The sequence below is a fragment of the Arachis stenosperma genome, chromosome 9, assembly GCF_014773155.1.
Source record: "Arachis stenosperma cultivar V10309 chromosome 9, arast.V10309.gnm1.PFL2, whole genome shotgun sequence".
Lineage (NCBI taxonomy): Eukaryota > Viridiplantae > Streptophyta > Magnoliopsida > Fabales > Fabaceae > Arachis > Arachis stenosperma.
In genome coordinates this window covers 5410363-5433323 of record NC_080385.1, presented here as the reverse complement: position 1 = coordinate 5433323, position 22961 = coordinate 5410363, and the positions used below count along the sequence as shown (strand labels likewise).

General features: G+C 30.0%; 2 protein-coding genes across 2 annotated transcripts; both read right to left on the bottom strand.

Moving 5' to 3' along the window:
- Positions 1–4340: 4340 nt before the first annotated feature.
- Positions 4341–5627, bottom strand: LOC130948915 (F-box/kelch-repeat protein At3g23880-like). The gene is made up of 2 exons (XM_057877777.1): positions 5022–5627; positions 4341–4934 (listed from the first exon to the last, which is right to left on the bottom strand). The coding sequence occupies exons 1-2, from the start codon at positions 5625–5627 to the stop codon at positions 4341–4343; spliced, it is 1200 nt and encodes a 399-aa protein (XP_057733760.1).
- Positions 5628–19184: 13557 nt separating this feature from the next.
- LOC130948914 (F-box/kelch-repeat protein At3g23880-like) lies at positions 19185–20462 on the bottom strand. The gene has a single exon (XM_057877776.1). It carries the CDS (start codon positions 20460–20462, stop codon positions 19185–19187), a length of 1278 nt encoding a protein of 425 aa, XP_057733759.1.
- Positions 20463–22961: the final 2499 nt, after the last annotated feature.

Here is a 22961-nt window from a genome sequence, read left to right as displayed (position 1 = left end):
AGGTTCTGGGTAGTTAGGGTTCTGTTTTTGTTTTTTTGGGCTTAACATCCCATGATAAAAAAGACAAAAAAAAATTAACGTGTCACGTCAGCAAAATTAACGTTGTTAGTGATAGAATAGACGGAGGGACTAACGTGATTAATTTTAAATCTTTCGAGGACGATTTTGATTAAATTTATCTTTCGAAGATGAAAATAGAGATCAAAATATCTTTTAGAAACGATTTTAACTATTAACTCAAATATTTTTGTATTGTTCTTAATTACCATCTAGTCATAGAGAGATAGTTCTCTTTTTGTGTCTCTATTTTTAGCTTGTAAAGGTACAAACAGAACTTTTACTTAATTCTTTCTTAAGAACTTTCTTATTACCAAACACCACATCACTATTCAAGTAAGTGTGTAGGGAATTAACTTGTATGAAAACAAATATTTCAATATAATTAATAAATAAAAAATAATTTTATATTTTTATACCAAAATATCATTGATAAACAAAAAATATTTTATATAGATATCTAAGTATCAAATTATTTTTACTTTTGAATTTTTAAAAAAATAATTTCTTTTTAGAAAAAAATATCTAAAAAAGTTCTAAGCACTTTTATAGAGTAAATACCTATAGTCGTCATTGAGATTCGCGTAAATACTCAATGTAATCCTCAAGATCTCGATTTCCTTATTTTAGTCCTCCAGATAGAGCTCCGAATACTCAAAGTGGTCCCTGGGCATATTTCTAGTGATGAGTCATCACCGAAACACTGATGTGGCCTCTGTTTGCCACGCTGGAGGGGTCCAATAGCTATATGAGCTTACCAATTTCCAATTTGTACCCAAACTGGTCCCTCCCTTTATATTTAACCCTAAATCCCCAAATTTTTGTTTGCATGAATGTTGCAGAGCTCACCAGTTTCTCGATGTTGCTCATTTCAAGAAATCTGAGGCTACAATGTAGATGCCCTGTATCAGACAAATCAATCTCTGGGCAAGCCACTAATGAGAGTTGTTCAAGTTGAGGTGCTGCCATCCATAGCGTTGCCACAAATTTCAAACTCCCACAATTGTTGATATATAAAAAACGGAGACATAAAAGAGAGCGTGACACCACAATAGATTTGAAGACGCACGATATATAAAATTCTACTGCCTTGAAATACCAAAATGGCTTCCATTTGATTAATAAACACTAAAGCATGTCCAAGAATCTTGTATCCTCTTGCAAAAACTCTTGTATCTCTCTTTTCATGTACAAACAAGGGCCAATCTCAAATGAGTTTAGGTGAAGAACACCAAGATGAAGAGAAAAATAAACAGTTCATGATCTGACCCTTTGCACTAGCCTTCTTCAACACCATTGCCATTTTTTTCTGAAATCATAATCCAATAGAACATTTCAATATTCATCAATATATAGAGGCATGTCTAATGAGAGCCTTAATTTTACATCAGAAGTAAATATTAACTGTTATACTAATATCAAAGTAATTCAAAGGTCACATTACAAGATTCTATGCATAATGCCAAATTAAACATTGTTGCTAACATCACTCAACCATCTCATATGCATAAAATATTAATAATATATCCGATGAATCCTCATTCACCCAATCAAATTCTAACACCAATACTGCACCTACATTGCATGTTATACCCAATGAGCAAGCATCTTTATCATCACCTTCATCATGTCACAACAACAATGCTGCACACATATCACAATCTTAAATTAAATGATATTAGAAGATCATTAAGAAAAAAGAGAAAATCTGCATACTTAGAGGACTTTCAATGCATGACTACCTCATATGAGCTGCACAACATTGACTTGAATTTCTCATATAACTTCTATGAATCAAACTTTACTGACACAATTGATAATTCTCAACAATTGACACAAGATTATTTTGAAAATTCAACTTCCTACCATTCTTTTTTCTGAGTTGTCTATCACTCTCATATCACAGCCTAAACACATAGAACCTAGATCCTATGCTGAGGCTATCAATAACAAGATATGGCAGAATACAATCAATGTAGAGCTTGTTGTCTTACAAAAAAATCAGACTTGGTCACTTACCATATTGTCCAATGAAAAGAGATCGGTAGGATGTAATAGGTGTTTGAGTTTAAATTAAACTCTGATGGGAGTATAAATAGACATAAAGTCAAACTAGTTGCTCAAGAATTCACTCAAACTGCTAGAATTGATTATTTTAAAACCTTCAGCCCGGTTGTAAAGATGAGCACTCTTTGATATTTTGGTGATGTTGTGGTAGGAAGAATGTCCCACTCAATCTGAAAATCTTGTGCCCCTGTAACCCTTGATCTGTTACTGTTTCAAATTAGCGTGAGGTCGTAACTTGTCAAGTATATATCTTTTCATCTGGGAATCAATTGTATCCTCGTCTACTTCATCAAACGACCAACCCAACATCACAGAATCAATGCCATCTTTATCAGACATTCTTGCCATCAAAGCTTCACTGCCGTTCACCACATTCTTCAATTCGGCAATGGAAATTGATTGCTGTGGAATGAAGAGAGTGCGATGAATAAGAAGAAGAGATGACGTTTACGATTTGGGGATTTTGGGTTAATATAAAGGGAGGGACCAATTTGAATACAAATTGAAAATTAGCCAGCTCATATAGTTATTGGACCCCTCCAGCGTGGCAAAGGAGGCCACATTAGCATTCTGGTGATGACTCATCACCAGAAATATGTCCAGGGACCACTTTGAATACTCGAAACTCTATCTGAAAGACTAAAATAGAAAAATCGAGATCTTGAGAATTACATTGAGTATTTACGCAAATCTTAGTGACGATTTTAGGTATTTACTCGATAAAACACATTTAAATAATCCGAATCATTTTACAAGAGCATAATGATAAATAATATATTTACAGAAAAAGAAACTGACATTATGACTCATTTTTCAAATCAATTACGTGTCAAGATTTTGGATAACTAATTGAGTTGTGCAAACTATTAAAAAACTATAGTCAAAGATCAAAATTATCATTACTTGTACAAATAGAAAACTATTAATATTAATTTGGTGTTAGGTAAATAAATCTGTTTTTAAACAGATTTTTTTTCAAGTAAATTCCCAATCAAGTATGCTCAGGCTACATCAATAAATCAATTGATTCACAATACAAAAATGATAATTAATATATAAACGTTTGGTGTGTCAACTAACAATTTAATTAAATATGTTAAATCATCTCATCATTTTCAATTATTAGGTAAAAATTCACGTACTATATATTAAGCTGCGTTTATTTTTGGAGACAGGATAAAATGATACTAAGACAGAGATAATATAACAGAAATATTAAAAATGATCCTTTGTGTATTGTATTTAAATACGATGTATAAAATACTAATGTAATGTCTAGTATTATATTTGGATATACATGAACAAGACTAAAATTAAATATTATATAAAAATAACTAAAATAGCCATGTGATTTCAAATTTTCTGTATCAAGTACAAACTAATTAAATAGAAAGTATAGAGTGATTACAAGAAGAATTAGTCGATGAACTATCAAGGTCAAAATGCTATTGAAATAAGAATGATAAAAGAGAAAAAATTATACAGCCTAATAAAAAATTCTATAAGAAGAAGAGAATAATGAAAAAACCTGAGAACGACTAATCTCAAATTAGGGAAAATAAAAATGGATAATAGTGGAATAATAAAAAATATTTATGAATAAAAAAAATTAATAAAAAAGTCCATGTCCACTTTTTAAGTCTTGTGTCAATCGTTCTCCTTCATAAAAGAGTGGACACAAAAATATAATATAAAAAGAGTAATGCTAGGGAGCCAGCAGCTTTTATTATTGTTAGCCATCAACTAGCCATCAATGATGATTTAATGGTGTGAGATTGATGTGAGATTTCATCCAATGGCTCACCTTCTCTGCTGGTTATATGTTGGCGAAAATTCACTAAAATTGCTGGCTCCCTAGACTTTTCCATATAAAAAATTATCCCAAAAACAATGTGTTCAGTATACATGTCTCTACCTCCAAATACTTTTTAAACATTAGTTATCAATATTTCTTTGTCCTGTCTCCAAAAATAAACACTACCTTAAATAACAATTTAATCAAATAAATTAAATTATTTAACCGTTTTCAACCATCAACTTTGCATCTAAATTTTTACTCAATTATAATCTTCACACAAAAATATTTTCATATGAGTAGTCAACAGTCAATCACAACATGCATAGTCAATATTATTCTAAGAATCAAGATAAAAAGCAACACCTATTGAAGACTGTAAAGTGGAAGCAATGGTTGATCAATTGTCATCATCATCAACCTAGAGCCACATATGGTCAGTTTTAAGACCATAGTGTGATGGTGAAACCAAACTTTCACGATAAAGACGGAAGCATCTGCGAGGATCATCATAGTCTGGCATGTCATCATATGAGTAGTAGTTGATCACAGGATATCCTAACTTATCACCCTTATTTGTAGGATTATACACAACTAATTCTAAACATTTACGATAAGCATAAGCAGGACGTCTTACCAAAACAAGAAGCAGATCATTTTCCATTATGTGCAATGGTCTTATGGCAATAGCATGAGGAATAAGCTCCTCATGTGGGATCACCAACATTCTAGTCCAAGAATCTTCATTTCCATATTCCTTCATCATCCACAAATCCCACCCCGAACACTGGTATCCATGACAAACACACAGAGAATTCCTTAGCGTTACTAACACAGGCTCCCGATGGATCATGCCGCCTTTAACGTTAGGCAATGCTATTTGACCATAGCTCTCATTTCCAAAGTTGAAAGAAAGAACTACTATCCAAGTTTGATTGACAGGATAGGTAATAGAGGATGCAATTCTAGTAGCTAGCCAATTAAGTGTTCCGGTGCCGGTCACAAATGTTCCATCCTAGTCCAGAGTATAGAGAGGAATATCCTGAACGGTTATCCAGGAATGCGCGCCAAAGGTGTATATTTTGGTGGAATTTTTAACAACCGTGAGAATCTTGAACTTGTCATTGACATGATCATAGCCAAACCCAAAAGTGGAGATAAGAGGTCTCTGTTGTTGGTCATATTCAGAATGAAGTGTCAACCATTCTGACGCCAATCCAGTGCAAGGATTCAACAACCTCACTTTGAAATCAAAGCTTGGAAGATTGGTTAAGCATAGGAACCCATTGCAGGAGCCCGTAATGTTCACGTTATAACCTTCCACGGCGAAGTAAACCACTTCGGTACCGAAAGAAAGGTTCTCCAACAGAGATTGAATGGGGATAAATCCAATTTGGCAGTTGATGTATCGGAAAAGGTTGGAATAGACCAAGTGTAGTTCGGAAATGGCTGGTTCCGCCATTATTGAAAGTTGAACTTGGTTCTTGATGAAGTCGGAGCTGGAGATTAGGGTTTTCCATGACTTGCAAACTCTCTTGAATTTCACAAGGGACCTGGCCGGAAGCCTCAATAGGATTAGCTCTATGAGCTCAGCCGGCAACATTGGTAGTGTCGGTGGGCGCAGTGACGGCGGCAGCAGGAGTGAAAGTAGTTTGGACCACTTGGTGGCGGCTCCAAACACCACCTTCACAATAGCATGTGCCCCCATACTCGACTATATTAGGGAAAATGACTAGCCAGTGTTTTACTTGATTATATTCAAGTTTTTAATCAAATTTTGTAAACCATTTATGTAACTAATTTTTATCAGCAATATAATTAAACTTAATTCAAATCAATTACGTGTCAAGTTTTTGGATAAGTAATTGAGTTGTGCAAACTATTAAAGAACTATAGTCAAAGATCAAAATTATCATTTTTAATGGGTAGCTCATATGCTGACATCGTGGTGGTCATACGTTAAGTTTAGGAGTTTATTTATTTAAATATAGTCACTAAAAATTTTTAAATTTATATTTATAAATTATAAATTATTATTTACTTAAGTTGTTATTTTTAAATTTTAAATTATTTATTTGGATTGTTATACTTAAGTTATTATTTTTTTAATTTTAAATTATTTTATTTAGATTGTTATTTTTAAATTTTAAATTATTTTATTTAAGTTGTTATTTTTTAAATCTTAGATTGTTTTATTTAAATTGTTATTTTTTAAATTTTAAATTGTTTTACTTAAGTTGTTATTTTTTTAATTTTAACACTATTTTTATAAAAATTTATTAATTCTTTTTAGCACCATTTTTAAAATTTTATTTAGATATTTTTAAAATTTTTGTAGATTTTTTTCAAAAATTACAGCTACATACGTAAATTTACGTTAATTTAAAATTTTAAAAATTATTAATATATTTATTTACTTTATCTATAAATTTAATTTTAATTTAAATTAAAGTTAATTAAATTTAAAAAATTTTAGTTATGAGTTAATTATAAAAGTATAAGTTATGAGATATGTGTAGCACAATAATTCAAAAGTACATCAAATCATTTCTTTACATACATCCAAAATCTTTGAATATTTTGCTAGAATTAAAAGTGAAAGGACTCTTGAAAAGAATGACAAATCTACCAAGTACACTATTATTGAATTAGAAATTGATGATAGGTAATTATATATTTATTTTATAAATTTAAAAATTTTAATATTTTCATCTTTTTAAATTGTTATGAATATTTTTATTAATATTATTAATAGGTAACAAATATTTTATTCAAAGGCAACGTTTTTTTATTAATAGTATTTAAATTTTTTGAAAAATATGTTCGGATTAATTTTGAAAAAAATTATTTAATTTTTTTAAAAAGAATTTTAATAGAAAGCATTCTTTTCGTAGTTAGTTTTTTATGAGTTTAAAATAATTAATAAATTAATTATTAATTTTTTTAAATTGTGTTTGATATTTTAATTTTATTGTTAATTTTTAAATTTTAAAATATAATATATAATTTGATATTATTTTATTGGTAGTTACGTTTTTAGTTGTAATTATTTTTTGTTTATTTTGTTATAAAGAATATATTTAATATTAAACATTTTATTTGAAATAAAAAATAATGGAGTATGCACTTTTTGACAATTATGCACATGAATTAAATATTTTTTTGGGATCCGATAATAAAGATGGAGCTGTTATCATCTTACAATTTGTTAGAGTGAAGTTATATAATAGTAATATTTATCTATAATTATGTGAATTTTTATATGTGAGCTTTTACTAATTTTTTATGTGAGTTTTACTCATTTTGTATTAAATTAAATTTTTTAGAAAAAATTGTTTTACAGAATTTCATGTATGACACAAAGATGTTCTTCAATTTTGAAGAAGTAAATGTCATCCAATTTAAAAATAGGTGGGTATATATATATTTTTTAATTTTTTAGTTTAATATTATGTGTGTTATCTAACGTAGTTTTTTTTTGCTTTATTTATCTATCTTTGTAAGATTTGAAAAACCTAAGAATAATATTAGCGGAATTCCAAATGAGGCTGCATTCTTAAAAATTTATCAAGGCAAAATCATTGAGCAGTTAAAAGAATTAGATACGGTAATTTTCTTTTCTGTAAAAAAGTTGAGGAAAAAATTAATTTAAATTTGTTGTACATTGATTATTTTTGTTTATTCATCTTATTTATTTATATATATCTTTTAGATTTAAAAACCCACCGAATTCAGGAAATTTAAATCATTAAGTTTTTTTTAAAATGTTGTTTGTGTTGTTTTGGCTACTATAAGTCATATTATAGATACTCCAGACTAGTGGTACGGTCAATGTGAATGCAACAGGTCCACATATGCTTTTACAAAAACTTTCAAATGTTTAAGTTGTGGCCGTCTCCTTTTATCCATAACTCCAAGGTTATTTATTTATTTTTTAATTTAAAGTCTAATCACAATGAATTAGATATTGAATAAGTCTATGTTTAACCTTTTTTATCATTTTTTTAATTAAGCAGGTATCGAATAAAGCTTGTGTCATTGATGACTCTGACTGTATATGTTTCGTAGTCTTTGATAAGGAGGCAAAACAAGTTTTGGGAAAGAGCTGTGTAAAGATACTTGATCCACTCCTATTGGTAAGTTCTAACTAATATTTATTTCTAAAAATATTAGTGAAGATATTTTTAATGGTAATTTTTATATTTTTATATTATTTATTATTAATATATTATGTAATATCCTGCAGAAAAGAGATCTATCAATACACCTACACTTTTACTCAACCTAATTGATAAGACCTTTCTCTTTATCGTTGAAGTTCAAATATCTGATAATTCACATTTTTCACCTTCTAATAAAGTTAAGAATATGATTGATAATGTGGATCTCATAAATAAATTCAAAGAGGCTCACCCTATTCAAATTGTGAGTACAGCTATAAGTGTACTTTCTATTAAAAATCAGTTTATTTGACTCTTCCTTGGTCATTAGTAGTATCTAATTTATAAATAATAATTAATAACTAATTATAATTTTAAGATGTTGACTGTACTCGTGGTTTGTTTCCAACTTCAAAGGTATTCTCAATCATTGAAGGGGGGAAAGTAGAAGGTGATAAGGTATTTGTTCAAAAAATAATTTTTTGTTTGTTTATTTTCACAAAGTTAGATCTTTATTTTATTCAAAAAATACTATTTAGATAAAATCAAAGGTGAGAATGAAATCTTTAATTTAACGTAGTATTTTGTATAGAATTTGTTGCTTGAATTCTCCAATGAAGTTGCGGATAATGATGAATCCGAAGTGTTGGAAAATGCTATTACATCAACCAAGCGACTATTCTCGGAGTCGGAAGATTCGAAAGTGTAAGGAGATACCACTTGCAAGAAGATCAAGATTGAGAATGAAACTTGAGAATTTGGATGCATATGTTTTAGAATTCCTTTTAGAGTCTATCTAATAGAATAATGGCAAGCATATGTTTGTTTTGGTAGAAACATTGTCTTTTCTTGAGTTATTATTTTTCTTTTGGTTCTTTTCGATTTTTATGTTTGGAATTTAGAATTTTTTAAATATAAATTGAAGTTATTTGATTATTATTTGTGGTTTTATTTTTAATTCGATTCACACCGTTGATATTTTGTTAATTTTTAATTTAGTATTTAATGTCATAAAGTTATAAATTTCTCATATAAATTATTGTTGATATAATTAAGTTAGTTATTGATTTTTAATGTGTACTTATTTTTTTAAAAAAATCTAATTATAATTTTTAATTAAAGTATTACGTTTAAAATTTTAAATTTAAATTCAAATAATTTTTTTTAATTTTTAAGTAAGCAATTGAATTTGAAAATATTTTTTAAAATTTTAGTAAATAGAATTATCAGTCTTATTAAAATGTGAGGTTACTTATACTATTTAAAAAAAATTAATTTGACATTCTTCTATACTTAATTTTGTTTTTAATGTTGTTTAGACAAAATTGAATTAATTTAAAAAAAATTATTTAAAAATTTAAAATTTGTACTAGCTAATTAGAAAACTCTATTTAAAACTTTGAAATTTGAAATTCTAATGCTAATTCCTAATTAAGTGACTTCTTAACCGTTTCGATTTTTAAATTTAATTTTTTTTACTTGTCACATTTATAAATTTTCTCTTTACTCAATTTACATTGTTATATTTTAAATTGTTTCTACACAATAGAAGTACTTTCATTTTTTTCTCTCTTTTAAATATTTTTTTTTAAATTTACGTAATTTATAAGGTTATTAATTTTTTATTGTATTTAATTTTATTTATATTTATCAACAAATAATAAGATTGATACTATTTATGACAAAACTAATAAAAATAATTTTTAAATTAACAAATTCCTATATTCTTAATGAACAACGAACGTTTAATTAAAAAATTTTATTTAAAAATTTAAAATTTGTACTAGCTAATTAGAAAACTCTATTTAAAAATTTGAAATTTAAAATTTTAATACTAATTCCTAATTAAGTGACTTCTTAACCGTTTTGATTTTTAAATTAAATTTTTTTTATTTGTCACACTAATAAATTTTCTCTTTACTCCATTTGCTAGATGCAGGTATTGCTCATCATCCAACCTTATTTTTAGAGAAATATTCCTTCAGATTGTTATAAAATAAATGCCAAAATATTTTCTTACTTAACATATTGTTGATTTTTTATTATCACCCTTAATTTATGAAAGCACATATATAAAATAGATAGTTTATTTATAACATATATTTTTTTGTCTTTTTGGTATAAGGGATGTATCGGTGGAATTCCAAAAAAGAGGTCTACCAAATACTCATATTCTTTTATGGTTAAGTGGAAACCATAAGATAACAATGACAACTCAAATTGATCGGTTAATATCTTCAGAATTGTCAGATCCTGTTCGTCACCCAAAATTGTTTAAAGTTGTATCTACATATATGATTCATGGACCATGTGGTAGAGCTTTCTCAAAATTTCCCTGTATGAAAGATGGGTACTGCACTAAATATTATCTCAAAATATTCAGTAGAACCACAGTTATCGATGATAGTGGATACATATCATATAGAAGACGAGACATATGAGTGATTACTAAGAAGAAGAGAGTTCATATATATGGATAATAGAAATGTGGTTCCATACAATGCATATTTGCTTATGTCTTATCAAGCGCATGTTAATTTACAGTACTGCAACAAGTCAAATAATGCTATCAAATACTTGTTCAAGTACGTGAATAAAGGTCTAGATAGGGTAGCAGTTAGAGTTACAAAGGAAGCTTCCAGAAGAGAGGATGCTCAGGTTATTGACGAGATCAAATAATTTTATGATTGCAGGTATTTGTTTGCATGTGAGGGTGTGTGGAGAACTTTAGCTTATGATATTCATCAGAGGTGGCCTTCAGTGATGAGATTAACCTTTCATTTGCCTAGAGAGCAAAATATCATCTTTAAAGACGATGACGATCTTGAGGAAACCGTGGAAGAAAAGGAAGAAAAATGTACGATGTTCTTAGCATGGATGGAGGCCAATAAAAAATTTGAATCAGGTCAAATTTTGACATATGCTGAGTTTTCAAATTAATTTGTTTATGATAGAGAAGCAAGGGAATGGCATCCACGCAAAAGAGGGTATTCTATCGGGATGTTAAACTATGTTCCACCAAGTACGAGTGATATTTATTATATGAGAATTTTGTTAGCTGTTCAGAGAGATTGCACAACATATGAGTTTATTAGGACAGTTAAAGGAATTACATATTCTACCTTCCAAGATGCTTGCTATTCCATGATACTACTGTGCGATGATAGAGAATTTATTACAGCTATTAATGAGGTAGTTGAACTTGCATCTGGTCATCAATTAAGAAAACTATTTGCTGCTACTGATATCTAATAGCATTAGAAACCTAGAACGTGTTTGGAATGCAACTTGGACATTATTAGCTGATAGAATACTATATGAGAGGAGAAAAGTTTTGAAAAATCAAGGTATTTTACTATGTCTTTTTTTATATCAAGATTGTATTCTCTTATTAATTTTATTTTTATTAATAATATTAATAGTTTTATTTTGAAACTACTTATTAAATATTTCATAAAACCACCATGTGCTTTTGCTAAGCTAAACATGATTAATGACAAATTGAAAAACCTCTGCCTTATTGAGATTGAAAAGATACTCACTAGCAATGTGAGATTTTTAAGAGACTATCAATTAATGCCATATTCTGAGATGTCTGATGTTCGCCTTTTTCAGAATAAGCTAATAGAGGAGGAGTTAGCATATGACACAAATGAGTTGACTCATACAAACTTATATACGGGACAAAAGATGACTCGTGAGAAAATGTTAGTATTCGATGAAATACTCAATGCTGTTATTACAAACTCTAGTAGTTTTTACTTTATTTATGGGCATGGTGGGTGTGGTAAGATATTTATTTGGATTAGTCTTTCTTTTGCTATTCAGTTTAGAGGAAAGATTATTTTAAATGTCGCATCCAGTGAAATTTCATCTTTACTCCTACCTGAAAGCAGAATTGCTCATTTTAGATTTTCAATACCCATTATAATTACTGATGGATCTACTTGCAACATCAAGCATGACAGTTTGAAGGCTGAGATGCTCATCCAAAGTAGCTTAATAATTTGGGATGAAGCTCCAATGCTCAATAAAATGTGTTTTGAAATACTTGATCAGACGCTCATGGATCTTATGTCAGTTACCAATCAACATAAGACACATCAACCATTTGGTGGTAAGGTTGTTGTTCTAGGAGGTGATTTCAGACAGATACTTCCTGTGATTCCGAAAAGGAGTAGACACGATATATTGACATCAGCTATTAACTCATCCCATTTGTGATCGTTTTGTAAGGTTTTGAAATTGCATACGAACATGAGACTTCTAATGTCTTTTTTCAGATCAAGATGAAGGTGAAATGAAGAGATTTGCTAATTGGATATTTGATGTTGGAAATAGAAATATTGGTTCTGTTGTTGGTGATGAATCAAAAATTAAAATTTTTTATGATCTATTGATTATAACTACTGATGACCCTCTCTCTCATTTGGTAGACTTTGCATATCCAAATTTATTGTAAAACATGTCAGATTATAAATATTTTTAGAGTAGGGAAATTCTTGCACCCACGCTTGAGAGTGTCGAGAAGGTAAACGATTTTGTCTTGACAATCTTTTCAGGAATGGAAAAGGAGCATGAGTTATGACACAACATGTCAAGCTGATGAGAATGAAGATGTACAACAAGAGTGGTTCATATCATAGAGTTCCTAAATGACATCAAATATTCGGGACTACCCAATCACAAGTTGACTTTAAAGCCAGGAGTCGTTGTAATGCTACTGTGAAACATAGACCAAACTTCAAGTTTATGTAACGGGACAAGATTAATAGTTAACAAACTTGGTAGCAACGTAATTGGAGCGACGGTAGTGACCGGTAGAAATATTGGAGATAAAGTGTGTATTCCAAAAATGAACTTGATCCCTTCAGATTTAGGGTTGCCATTTAAGTTCCAACAGAGACAATTTCTATTAACAGTATGCTTTGCAATGACCATTAATAAGAGTCAAGATAAATCATTATCACATGTAGGACTTTACTTGCTAAAATCAGTGTTCACCCATGAACAACTTTATGTTGCTTTGTGAAGAGTTAAGAGTGTTTTAATTCTAGACGAAGACGGCAATCCAAAGTCATCAACAATAAATGTCGTATTCAAAGAAGTTTTTAATAATATTTAGGTAAGAATAATATTATTTTTATTTTAATAGCATGTTATGATTTACACATTTATATAAATATTTATTGTAGATATAACTAATTTATCTATAACTCTGTTTTCATATTTGAAATGCAATGTGTAACAAGAGCACAACATCATATGCCAATTGCTTTTCTAATGAAGTTAGTAAGATACTAGGTTGTCGATAAATTTTTATTAGCCTTTTGATATAAAATTTAGTGTAAAATTGATATGCTATTATTACAGTTATATATATTCTTATTTTTTTCATGTCTAGTTCCCTTCTTATGGTTCAAAAATATTGTAGACTTCAAACTCTTCTATTTGCTTTTTATTTTGAATAAAGATAAAACAACATATTCAATACGTTTATTATATAAATGATCGTGTTATACTAAACTCAAAAAAATTATGATTATAAAATATTATTTTTAATTTAACATGTCAAATTTAAATATAAATCTGTGTATTTAACACTAATTACTTGTACAAATAGAAAACTATTAATTTTAATTTGGTGTTAGGTAAATAAATCTTTTTTTTAAACAGGCTTTTTCAAGTAAATTCCCAACCAAGTATGCACAGGCTACATCAATAAATCAATTGATTCACAACTGAATAATAATTGGATAGACTTGGAACTACAGAAATTCAAAAAGAAACTAGCTTGTTAGTATGGTATTCATGGGTCGGGTGAAATCACATTTAGATTTGGTCTGAAATATATATCAGGTTTATTTATTAGATTTGAACTCGGTCCTAGATTCGATAAAACCTATACACTTTCGAACCACGATTATACCGGGTGAAAATCAGACCGTTAACATTACATTACCTTGATATCTTCTTATAAGCTAGCATATGAAAATATCCAAATTTTCAAGATTTCAATCATTATTTGACATGGTAAAATTCACTTAGAAAAATATAACAAAAACTAACCCTTCTCTAAAACTAAAGCATAACCATAATCAATATTAATATTGTCTAGTAACACCAAATATTTAAATCAATACAAATAACACAATATTATGCCATTAGTCTAAAGTCTTATGTGTAACACCCTAACTTTTAGCACGTTATGATCGTACAAAAGATAAGGCGTTACTAATCTACTTTCCTTTTATCAGCTATTTAATATTGAGCCACTACATGTTAACTTGTCGATAGCTTTTCAGAAAAATAATTTTTTTTTATTTTGGTATATTCCTCAAACTCAACTATGTCAAGTAAACATATACTCACATAATTACTATTAATACATAATAATTATTCATGCAAGACTCAAATTTAAACCTACGACTCCTCTGGAAAAATACAACACTTTAAAATATCAATGGCGAGAGGAAAATAAAATCTAAGATTAAACCAAAAACTGAAAATACAATTACATATATATGTAAACTCTATGGATTAGTCGCGGCTCCTCGCCGAGGATTCGTGAACCTGTTGTTGAAACAGAAGATCTGTAGGGGGTGAGAACGTCGTCCTCACATGTTCTCAGTAGAAAAAATGAATGCCGTAAAAAAATACAGAATAAACTACAAATAGTTAACTCATATCCCAAAAACAATTTTCTTTATTAAATCCTTAAAATTCTTCCTAAGTCTTATCTAAAGCCGTTTAAAGCCTTTTCTTTAAATCACATTACTAAGTTCACAGCAACAAAATAACCAATTAAACACACAAGAAAGTCACCAAGGCAAACAACACAAGCAAACAACACAATCACAGGAAAATAAAATAAATAACCACAAGCAAATGCAAGTGCACAAACAATTTATGATGCATGCCTGTTCCTAGCGTAGGTCATGAGCTCATGCGTCAGTTGTCTATCCGCAACCCGATGTTACTCAAAGCCAACCCCGAATATAGTTCGTTTACTGTGTCAGTTAGACACCTTGGCATCACGGTTACCCGCATCAGTTAGGCCTCATCATAATAACATTTTAATGTGTATCAGTTAGGCGAACATTCCCGCATTAGTAATCTCAGTCTATCAATTAGGCGGACACTTTCACATTAGCAGTTTGGGACAAGGCCCGTTTAACACACAATTTTTATTTATTTATTTCATTCATTACTTCCATTTTCTTTTCCTATAAGTATTCTTTCCATTCTTTAATTCCCACTTTCTTTCTTTTTCATTATGCCTCCGCTTCACCTTACAGCTAAGCATACCTCCGCATCACCAAGAAGCTAAAAATACCTCCGCATTATCATGAAACTAGGCGTACCTCCACATCACCATTTAACTTTAAATGTGTCCTAGGAATAACTTACACACCTTTGTTTAACTAAGTTCATACATTCTGCCAAACCATTTGGCCGAATTCCCTGAAATTTTTATAGAGAAATCTTGACTTATTGAGGTTTAGTAGAAAAAAATTTGGATCGAAAATCTTGTTTAAATTTCTCCCAATTTTTATTTTGAGTTACTGCCAAATATGCAAAAAATTCTGCATTAAATAATTTAACAAACTTTCATACCAAACTATATATTCAAGCCTAAAATTCCTCTAAAACCACAATTCTGACTTTCTTTTGATTAATCAAAATTTTTACTATCCTCAACACAGTCCCAACTGTCCAAAATTATTATATCCCCTTTTTATGTCACCATTCTCAATTAAACTATCATAGATAAACTTACCAACTTCTACCCTTTGCTCAATGGTGTCCAGCCACATAATCAGTCACAAAATTCATTTAATCCATCATCAATCAGCTATATTTAGTTACAATAAAACCCATCTCAAGTACAGAGACTCGTACTACCAACTAATTCAACCACAAAATATGGCCAAACAAATTCTGCACATAGCAACACAAAATTTCAAGTAACATCATCAGACCCACAATTCACTAAATAATCATTCACAGCAAAAAAAAATACAAACTCAATAACATTATAATTATTAATATATTTGTAATTATCTATTATATTTTTGGACATTCTTAAATTGAAAAGGTTAATTTTAAAATAAAATCCCTGCCTCAATTAGTCGAACTCCGAAATTAACCCAACAAACCCTCTTTTGTTTTGAATTCGCAGCAGCGGCGACACCCCAGTGCAATCGAAATAGTGGCAGTAGCATCAATTGAAATAGCAGCAACGCCAATCGCCTATGGTGGTGGCAGTAACAGAAGCTCCGATGTAGAACTAAGGTAGCAGTAGTAGCTTGTCTTCTCCAGCAGTGGTTCTCATAGCAGAGCCATAAGCTCTATTGGGTAGAGAATGATAGGGTTCAGTCATGGTAGAGTGAAGCAGTCATTAGAAACGGCGACACCCACAACAGCAGCAGCCCCAGTGGCGTCTCCTTTCACTCTTGACAACGACGATGATGGCAATAGCAGTGTAGTCTCCCTCTTTTCCCACCATGTGCAGCAGTGACACCAACCCCTCCTTCCCTTCTCCTCTTTTTTCCTTCTTCTCAGCTCTCTTTTATTTTTCTATCTTTTAGGAGTTGTTGTTATGAATCAGCAAGTAAGAAGGATTCATTCACAAGAATGAGTCGTGAGGAGTGAAAGAACGTGGCTGAATGAGTAAGGGATAAGTGTCGTTATGACGGAGTCATGGTGATGGAGGAGGAGAAAAGAATGCATGTTTATATGTTGGAGAAGAGAGAGTGATACGCATGTGTTGGTGAGATGAGTGTTATGAGTGTCTGTAGCTAATTTTAGGGTTTAAAAAAATATATACTAGTAGTATAAAATTTTACAAAATATTTATATTAAAATAATAATTTAAAATTTGATTATAATACCAGAAATTATTTTGGAGATATATAAAATTTATCAACGTACTAACAAATTTAAATAATTATTTTAAATTTGAAAACTACAATAATCAAATTAATCATCTTTTATAAAAATTTGAGCTCAAAATAATAATTATTCAATATAAATCATATATTTTTCATCCCTTGTAAATTACCGAAATTCTAATTTCAATTATACAAATTAACTCATTCAATAAAATTATATATATAATAATTCCTAATCAATTTAAACCTTAATAGTCATAAAAAATCAATTTGATGATAGCTACTAAAATAGTTTCTAAATAAATAGTTTAAACTAATAAAATAGATCATAAATAATTTATTATAAGAGTTTCAAAAATTCGAGTTATTATATTATGTATTTTAAACACAAAACATTAATTTATAATCTTATAATGACTAATAACACAAAATATTAAGGTTTATAATAGGGGTGACAAGTGGGGAAACCCGCCCCGCCCCGCCAGAAGGCCGCCTTTTGGCGGGCTGGCCCGCCATGCCCCGCTTAGTGAAGCGGTCCCAGAATTCCACCCGCCCCGCCTAACAGCGAGCTGGCGGACCGGCGGGCTAAGCCCGCCAAATATCCTTTTTTTTTACTTTTTAACTATTAAATAATATATATAAAGGCATAAAAAAATTTCTTCTGTTTTTTACTTTTAACTATTATAATTTTTAAAGGTATAAACAAATTATAATTTTTATATTCACAAACATTAAACTAAGTTTTCATCCAAAACATAATTATAAATATTGTTCCCAAAGCAAAATAAACATAATCCAAAACATAATTATAAATATTGTCTCTAAACAAAATAAACATAATCCAAAATACTCAATTTTCATCTTCATTCTCTTGTAAGTTGGGTTGGGAGAAATTGGGTTTTGACAAAAAAATTGTAAAAATATCCCTTGCTAAAAAATACTAAGCCCGGCGGGAAAGCCCGCCCTGCCCCACTAAAGCCCGCAGTTTAAGCGGTGCAGGTTAGGCGGGCTTTTGTTATTTGGCGGTTCCAATTTTCTAGCGCAACCTGTCTTTTTTGGCGGTTACGCGGGCCGGACCGGTGGGTTTAGGTCTGTTTGTCACCCCTAGTTTATAATACTTAAATTTTACATAAGAATAGCCATCATCCATCACTAATAACACAAAATATTAATTGTGTATGATGACCGGATCACCGGACCGAATTTGGACGACCCGAGTAATGACTCAGACTCGACCCAAAATAATAACTAGGTCTATTTTTGAGACCCTTATCCAACTTTAAACTCAATAAAATTATACCAAATTAGTTTTTAAAATGTTCGAAACTGGACTAGACTAGACCATACACACCCCGTACTTGTTAGGGCGAAAACTAAGAAGAGAGATATGTAAGTGAACATAGTAAAAAGTAAAAACTAAAAACTACTGATACTCTTAACCCTAAAAGAGTCATGAAATAAAATGACAATGTAACGACAATAATGAAAAACAGTGCTACATCATCGATTAACACCATCTCCATATTCTCTTGAACATCTTTACATAGAAGAAGATAATTAATATATAGACGCTTGTTGTATCAGCCATCAATTTAATTAAAGATATTAAATCATCTCATAATTCTTAATTATTAGGTAAAAATTTACGTACTATTAAATAACAATTTAATCAAACATATCAAATTATTTAACTATTTTCAACAATCAACTTTATATAAAAATAACTATATCTAAATTTTTACTCAATTATTATCTTGAGACAAAAATATCTTCTTCATATGAGTAGTCAACCACAATATAGTCTATATTATTCTAAGAAGTTTAATTATTTTATCGATCCCTATAGTTTTATTAAATTTTCAATTAGGTTCATATATTTTTTTCTTTTTAATTAGATCCCTGTAATATATCATATTTTGTAACTAAGTCCCTACCATGACAAAAACGCTATAATTAACCGAATATTCTATTAAACAAAATGAATATATCTAACACTTAGACCGAATATTCTGAATAGTTTAATAGTAAGAACTCAGTTACAAAATCTGATATAATATATGAACTCAACTTAAAAAAAATACAAAAACTTAATAAAAAATTCGGTAAAACTATAAGGACTAATTAAACCTTCTAACAATCAAGATAAAGAGCAACACCTATTGAAGGGTAAGCAATGGTTGATCAATTGTCATCGTCATCATCATCCCAAAGTCACACATGGTCAGTTTTAAGACCATAGTGTGATGGGGAAACCAAACTTTCACGATAAACATAGAAGCATCCGCGAGGATTATTATAGTTTGGCATGTCATCATCACTTGAGTAGTAGTTGATCACAGGATATCCAAACCGAACACCCTTATTTCCAGGATTATACACAGCTAATTGATACCAAGGAGGTCTTACCAAAAGAAGCAGCAGATCATTTTCCATCATGTGCAATAATGGTCTTATACCAATACCATGAGCATAAGGAATAAGCTCCTCATCATGTGAGATCACAAACATTCTAGTCCAAGAATCTTCATTTCCATACTCCTTCATCATCCACAAATCCCACACCGATTTCTTGTATTCATGACAAACGCACAGAGAATTCCTTAGTGTTACCAACACAGGCTCACGATGGATCATGCCGCCTTCAAAGTTAGGCAATGCTATTTGACCGTAGCTCTCATTTCCAAAGTTGAAAGAAAGAACTACTATCGTAGTTTGATGGACAGGATAGGTAATAAAGGATGCGATTTTAGTAGCTAGCCAATTAAGTGTTCCAGTGCCAGTCACAAATGTTCCATTCCATTCAAGAGGATGGAGAGGAATATCCTGAACGGATATCCAAGAATATTCGCCAAAAGTGTATATTCTGGTAGAACTCTCAACAACCGCGAGAATCTTGAACTTGTCATTGACATGATCATAGCCAAACCCAAAATTGGTGATAGGAGGTCTCCGTTGGTTATAGTCTGACGCGAAAAGTGTCAACCATTCTGACGCCAATCCAGTGCAAGGATTCAACAACCTCACTTTGAAATCAGTGTTTTTTGGATGATTGTTTAAGCATAGAAACCCATTGCAGGAGCCCAAAATTTTCACGCAATCGTCCATGGGGAAGTAAACCACTTCGGTACCGAAAGAAAGGTTCTCCAACAGAGATTGAATGGAGATAAATCCAATTTTGCTGTCGCTGTGTCGGAGAAGGTTGGTATAGACCAAGTGTATTTCGGAAATGGCTGGTTCCGCCATTATTGAAAGTTGAACTTGGTTCTTGGTGAAGTCGGAGCTGGAGATTAGGGTTTTCCATGACTTGCAAACTCTCTTGAATTTCACAAGGGACCTGGCTGGAAGCCTCAATAGGATTAGCTCTATGAGCTCAGGCGGCAAGATTGGTAGTGTCGGTGGGCGCAGTGGCGGCGGCAGCAGGAGTGAAAGCAGTTTGGACCACTTGGTGGCGGCTCCAAACACCTTCTTCACAATTGCATGTGCCCTCATACTCGAGTATATTAGGGAAAATGATTAGCTAGTGTTTTACTTGATTATATATTCATGTTAATAATCAAATCTCATTTTGTAAACCATTAATGTAACTAATTTTTATCAGCAATATAATTAAACTTAATTCACAAATATGATCAAATTTCGTAAATAACCAAAATTTCAAGAGAAGATCTGATTACACAATTAGTTATGGAAGTCAGATTAAGGATTAATATGTTACTTTAAAAATGAGTTATTTAAATAGACTAATAAATTAACTATTAAACCAGTTTAAATAAATCTGATTACGCTGAATATAAATCTTATTAAATTGCATAAAATATGAATTAATATTTAATTTTGTCTTTAAAATTTAAAGTCGAATTTAATTTGATCCTTAAAATTTTGAGGAATGTTAGGAGGTCAGTAATTTTGATGTTTTGTAACTATCAATTAACCATCAATAATATTTTTAATGGTGTGAGATTATATCTAATGGTGAAAAATCACTTATTTTTATTTTGATGGTTAAGTGCTGGCTAGAAAACACAAAAGTTGCTGGTCTTTAGACTTTTCCTAAAAATTTTAATGGACTCAAATTGGATCCTAAAACTTATAATCGCAACTCACATTAACCCTTGAGCTAATCTTGTTAACTCTTAAAATTCTATATAATCAAAATTTATATTAGAACTCTAGAAGTTTGATTATTGTTTTTAGAGCCACAAAATTTTTAAATTGAACTTATTATTATTGTCCTCATGAGAATATTGGAGAGCCAATGAAATTTTTAAGAGGTCTAATAATAAGTCTTAATCACATGAAATTTAAATGAGAAATTCAAATCTTACCAAGTTAATATGTAAAATTAATACGCCATTTACAAAAATTAGCTCAAAAGTTAACATAAATTACTATTTGTAAATTTTATAAGACAAAATGAATCAATTATAATTTTAAGGATCAATTTAAATCCGACAGATAATATCTTATGGTAAAACTATAAATTCTAATACCTAATTACATAGTCAGATCAATCTAATAAAATTTTAGAATTAATTTTACCACCATAATACATATACACATACAAATACAAAAAATAAGTATTCTTATAGGATATGCATTAAAAATTCAAAAAATCATTTTTATTCAAAAATAAAAAAATATATTTCATAAAACAATACATGTTTTATAACGAGAACGTAAAATACAGTTAAATATAGAGTTTAATGATTAAATCTTTAGTTTGATTTCTTATATATTTTAAATATTAACTTGATCGGTTTTCAATTTTAATTTTTTTTAATTAATCCTATCAAATTTGGTAGGAATATTCATGGATCGGATAAAATTGAGTTTCTCTTGACTCAGATTTGACTCTAAATATATATTGAGTTTATTTTTTAGACTCTAACTCAATTTTAGACTCAATAAAATTTAAACATTTTCTGGTCACAATTATACTGGTCCAAACCAGGTAAAAATAAGATTTTTAAAATTTTAACATTAATTTATAAAAAAAAAATATTTATAAAGAAATTATTTATGATGCACTTATTTATAAAGAAAAAACTTGTTAGCGAAAAATTGATATCTGTATTTGAACTTGAATTTTTCATAAATTCTAATTTGATGCTTTTTTTTAGGGCAATTTACTTATTTAAATAAAATGGTCGAAACCTTTACCTAAATGTGCAAAACGGATTGTTGTTACGTGCATGTGCAAAAACCCTATTCTATGTAATCCGTGGCAACCCACCACGGTTTCTGAATTATGCATAAACCGTGGCAGGCTGGGACGGTTTATGAAAAAACTGAGTTGCTTGTAAACCGTGGGAGGTTCCAGCGTTTTACGAAGGTGGCGTGAAAGGCATAAACCGTGGTAGGTTACCACGGTTTATGAAGAAGGTGACCTGGTCATAAACCCTTGTGGGTTACAACGGTTTATGTATGACTGTGTTACAATGGCGTATTAAGAAAGAAAAAACAAATATTTCTACCAATTGTTTTTAAAATAAAAAAGGTATATAAAAAATACAAAAAAATAAATATAACAATTTTAATTTTAAAACCAAAAGTGCCTCACTATTCCTGACAATGGATTATGTGACAATGATTTTAATAAAATCCCACCCCGAAAATGACAATAATCCTTTTGTGAAGAAAAGAACGCATCATGGGTTAATAAGTGCCTTATTTTAATTTCATATGCACTTATTTTAATTTTATAACAGTAGAGAATTAAAGGTGGCTTCTAGGAATGATGACAAAAATCACACAAGCGTCTCACCAGTTTTTTTTTCTATAATTTTAATTAATTCCAAAAAACGATTTTTCAACTTTAATTTTTTAGATTTATCTTTTTTTTGTATTTGGAGTTCGGCGAACTCTATAAAAATAAGCAACTTCACTTTAATTCTCGGCAAACTTCACTCAAAATTTTTAAAATGCATATCATCGTCTCCAAAATAGTATATAGATCTACAAATAGTATATAAGAGTACACAAAAAATT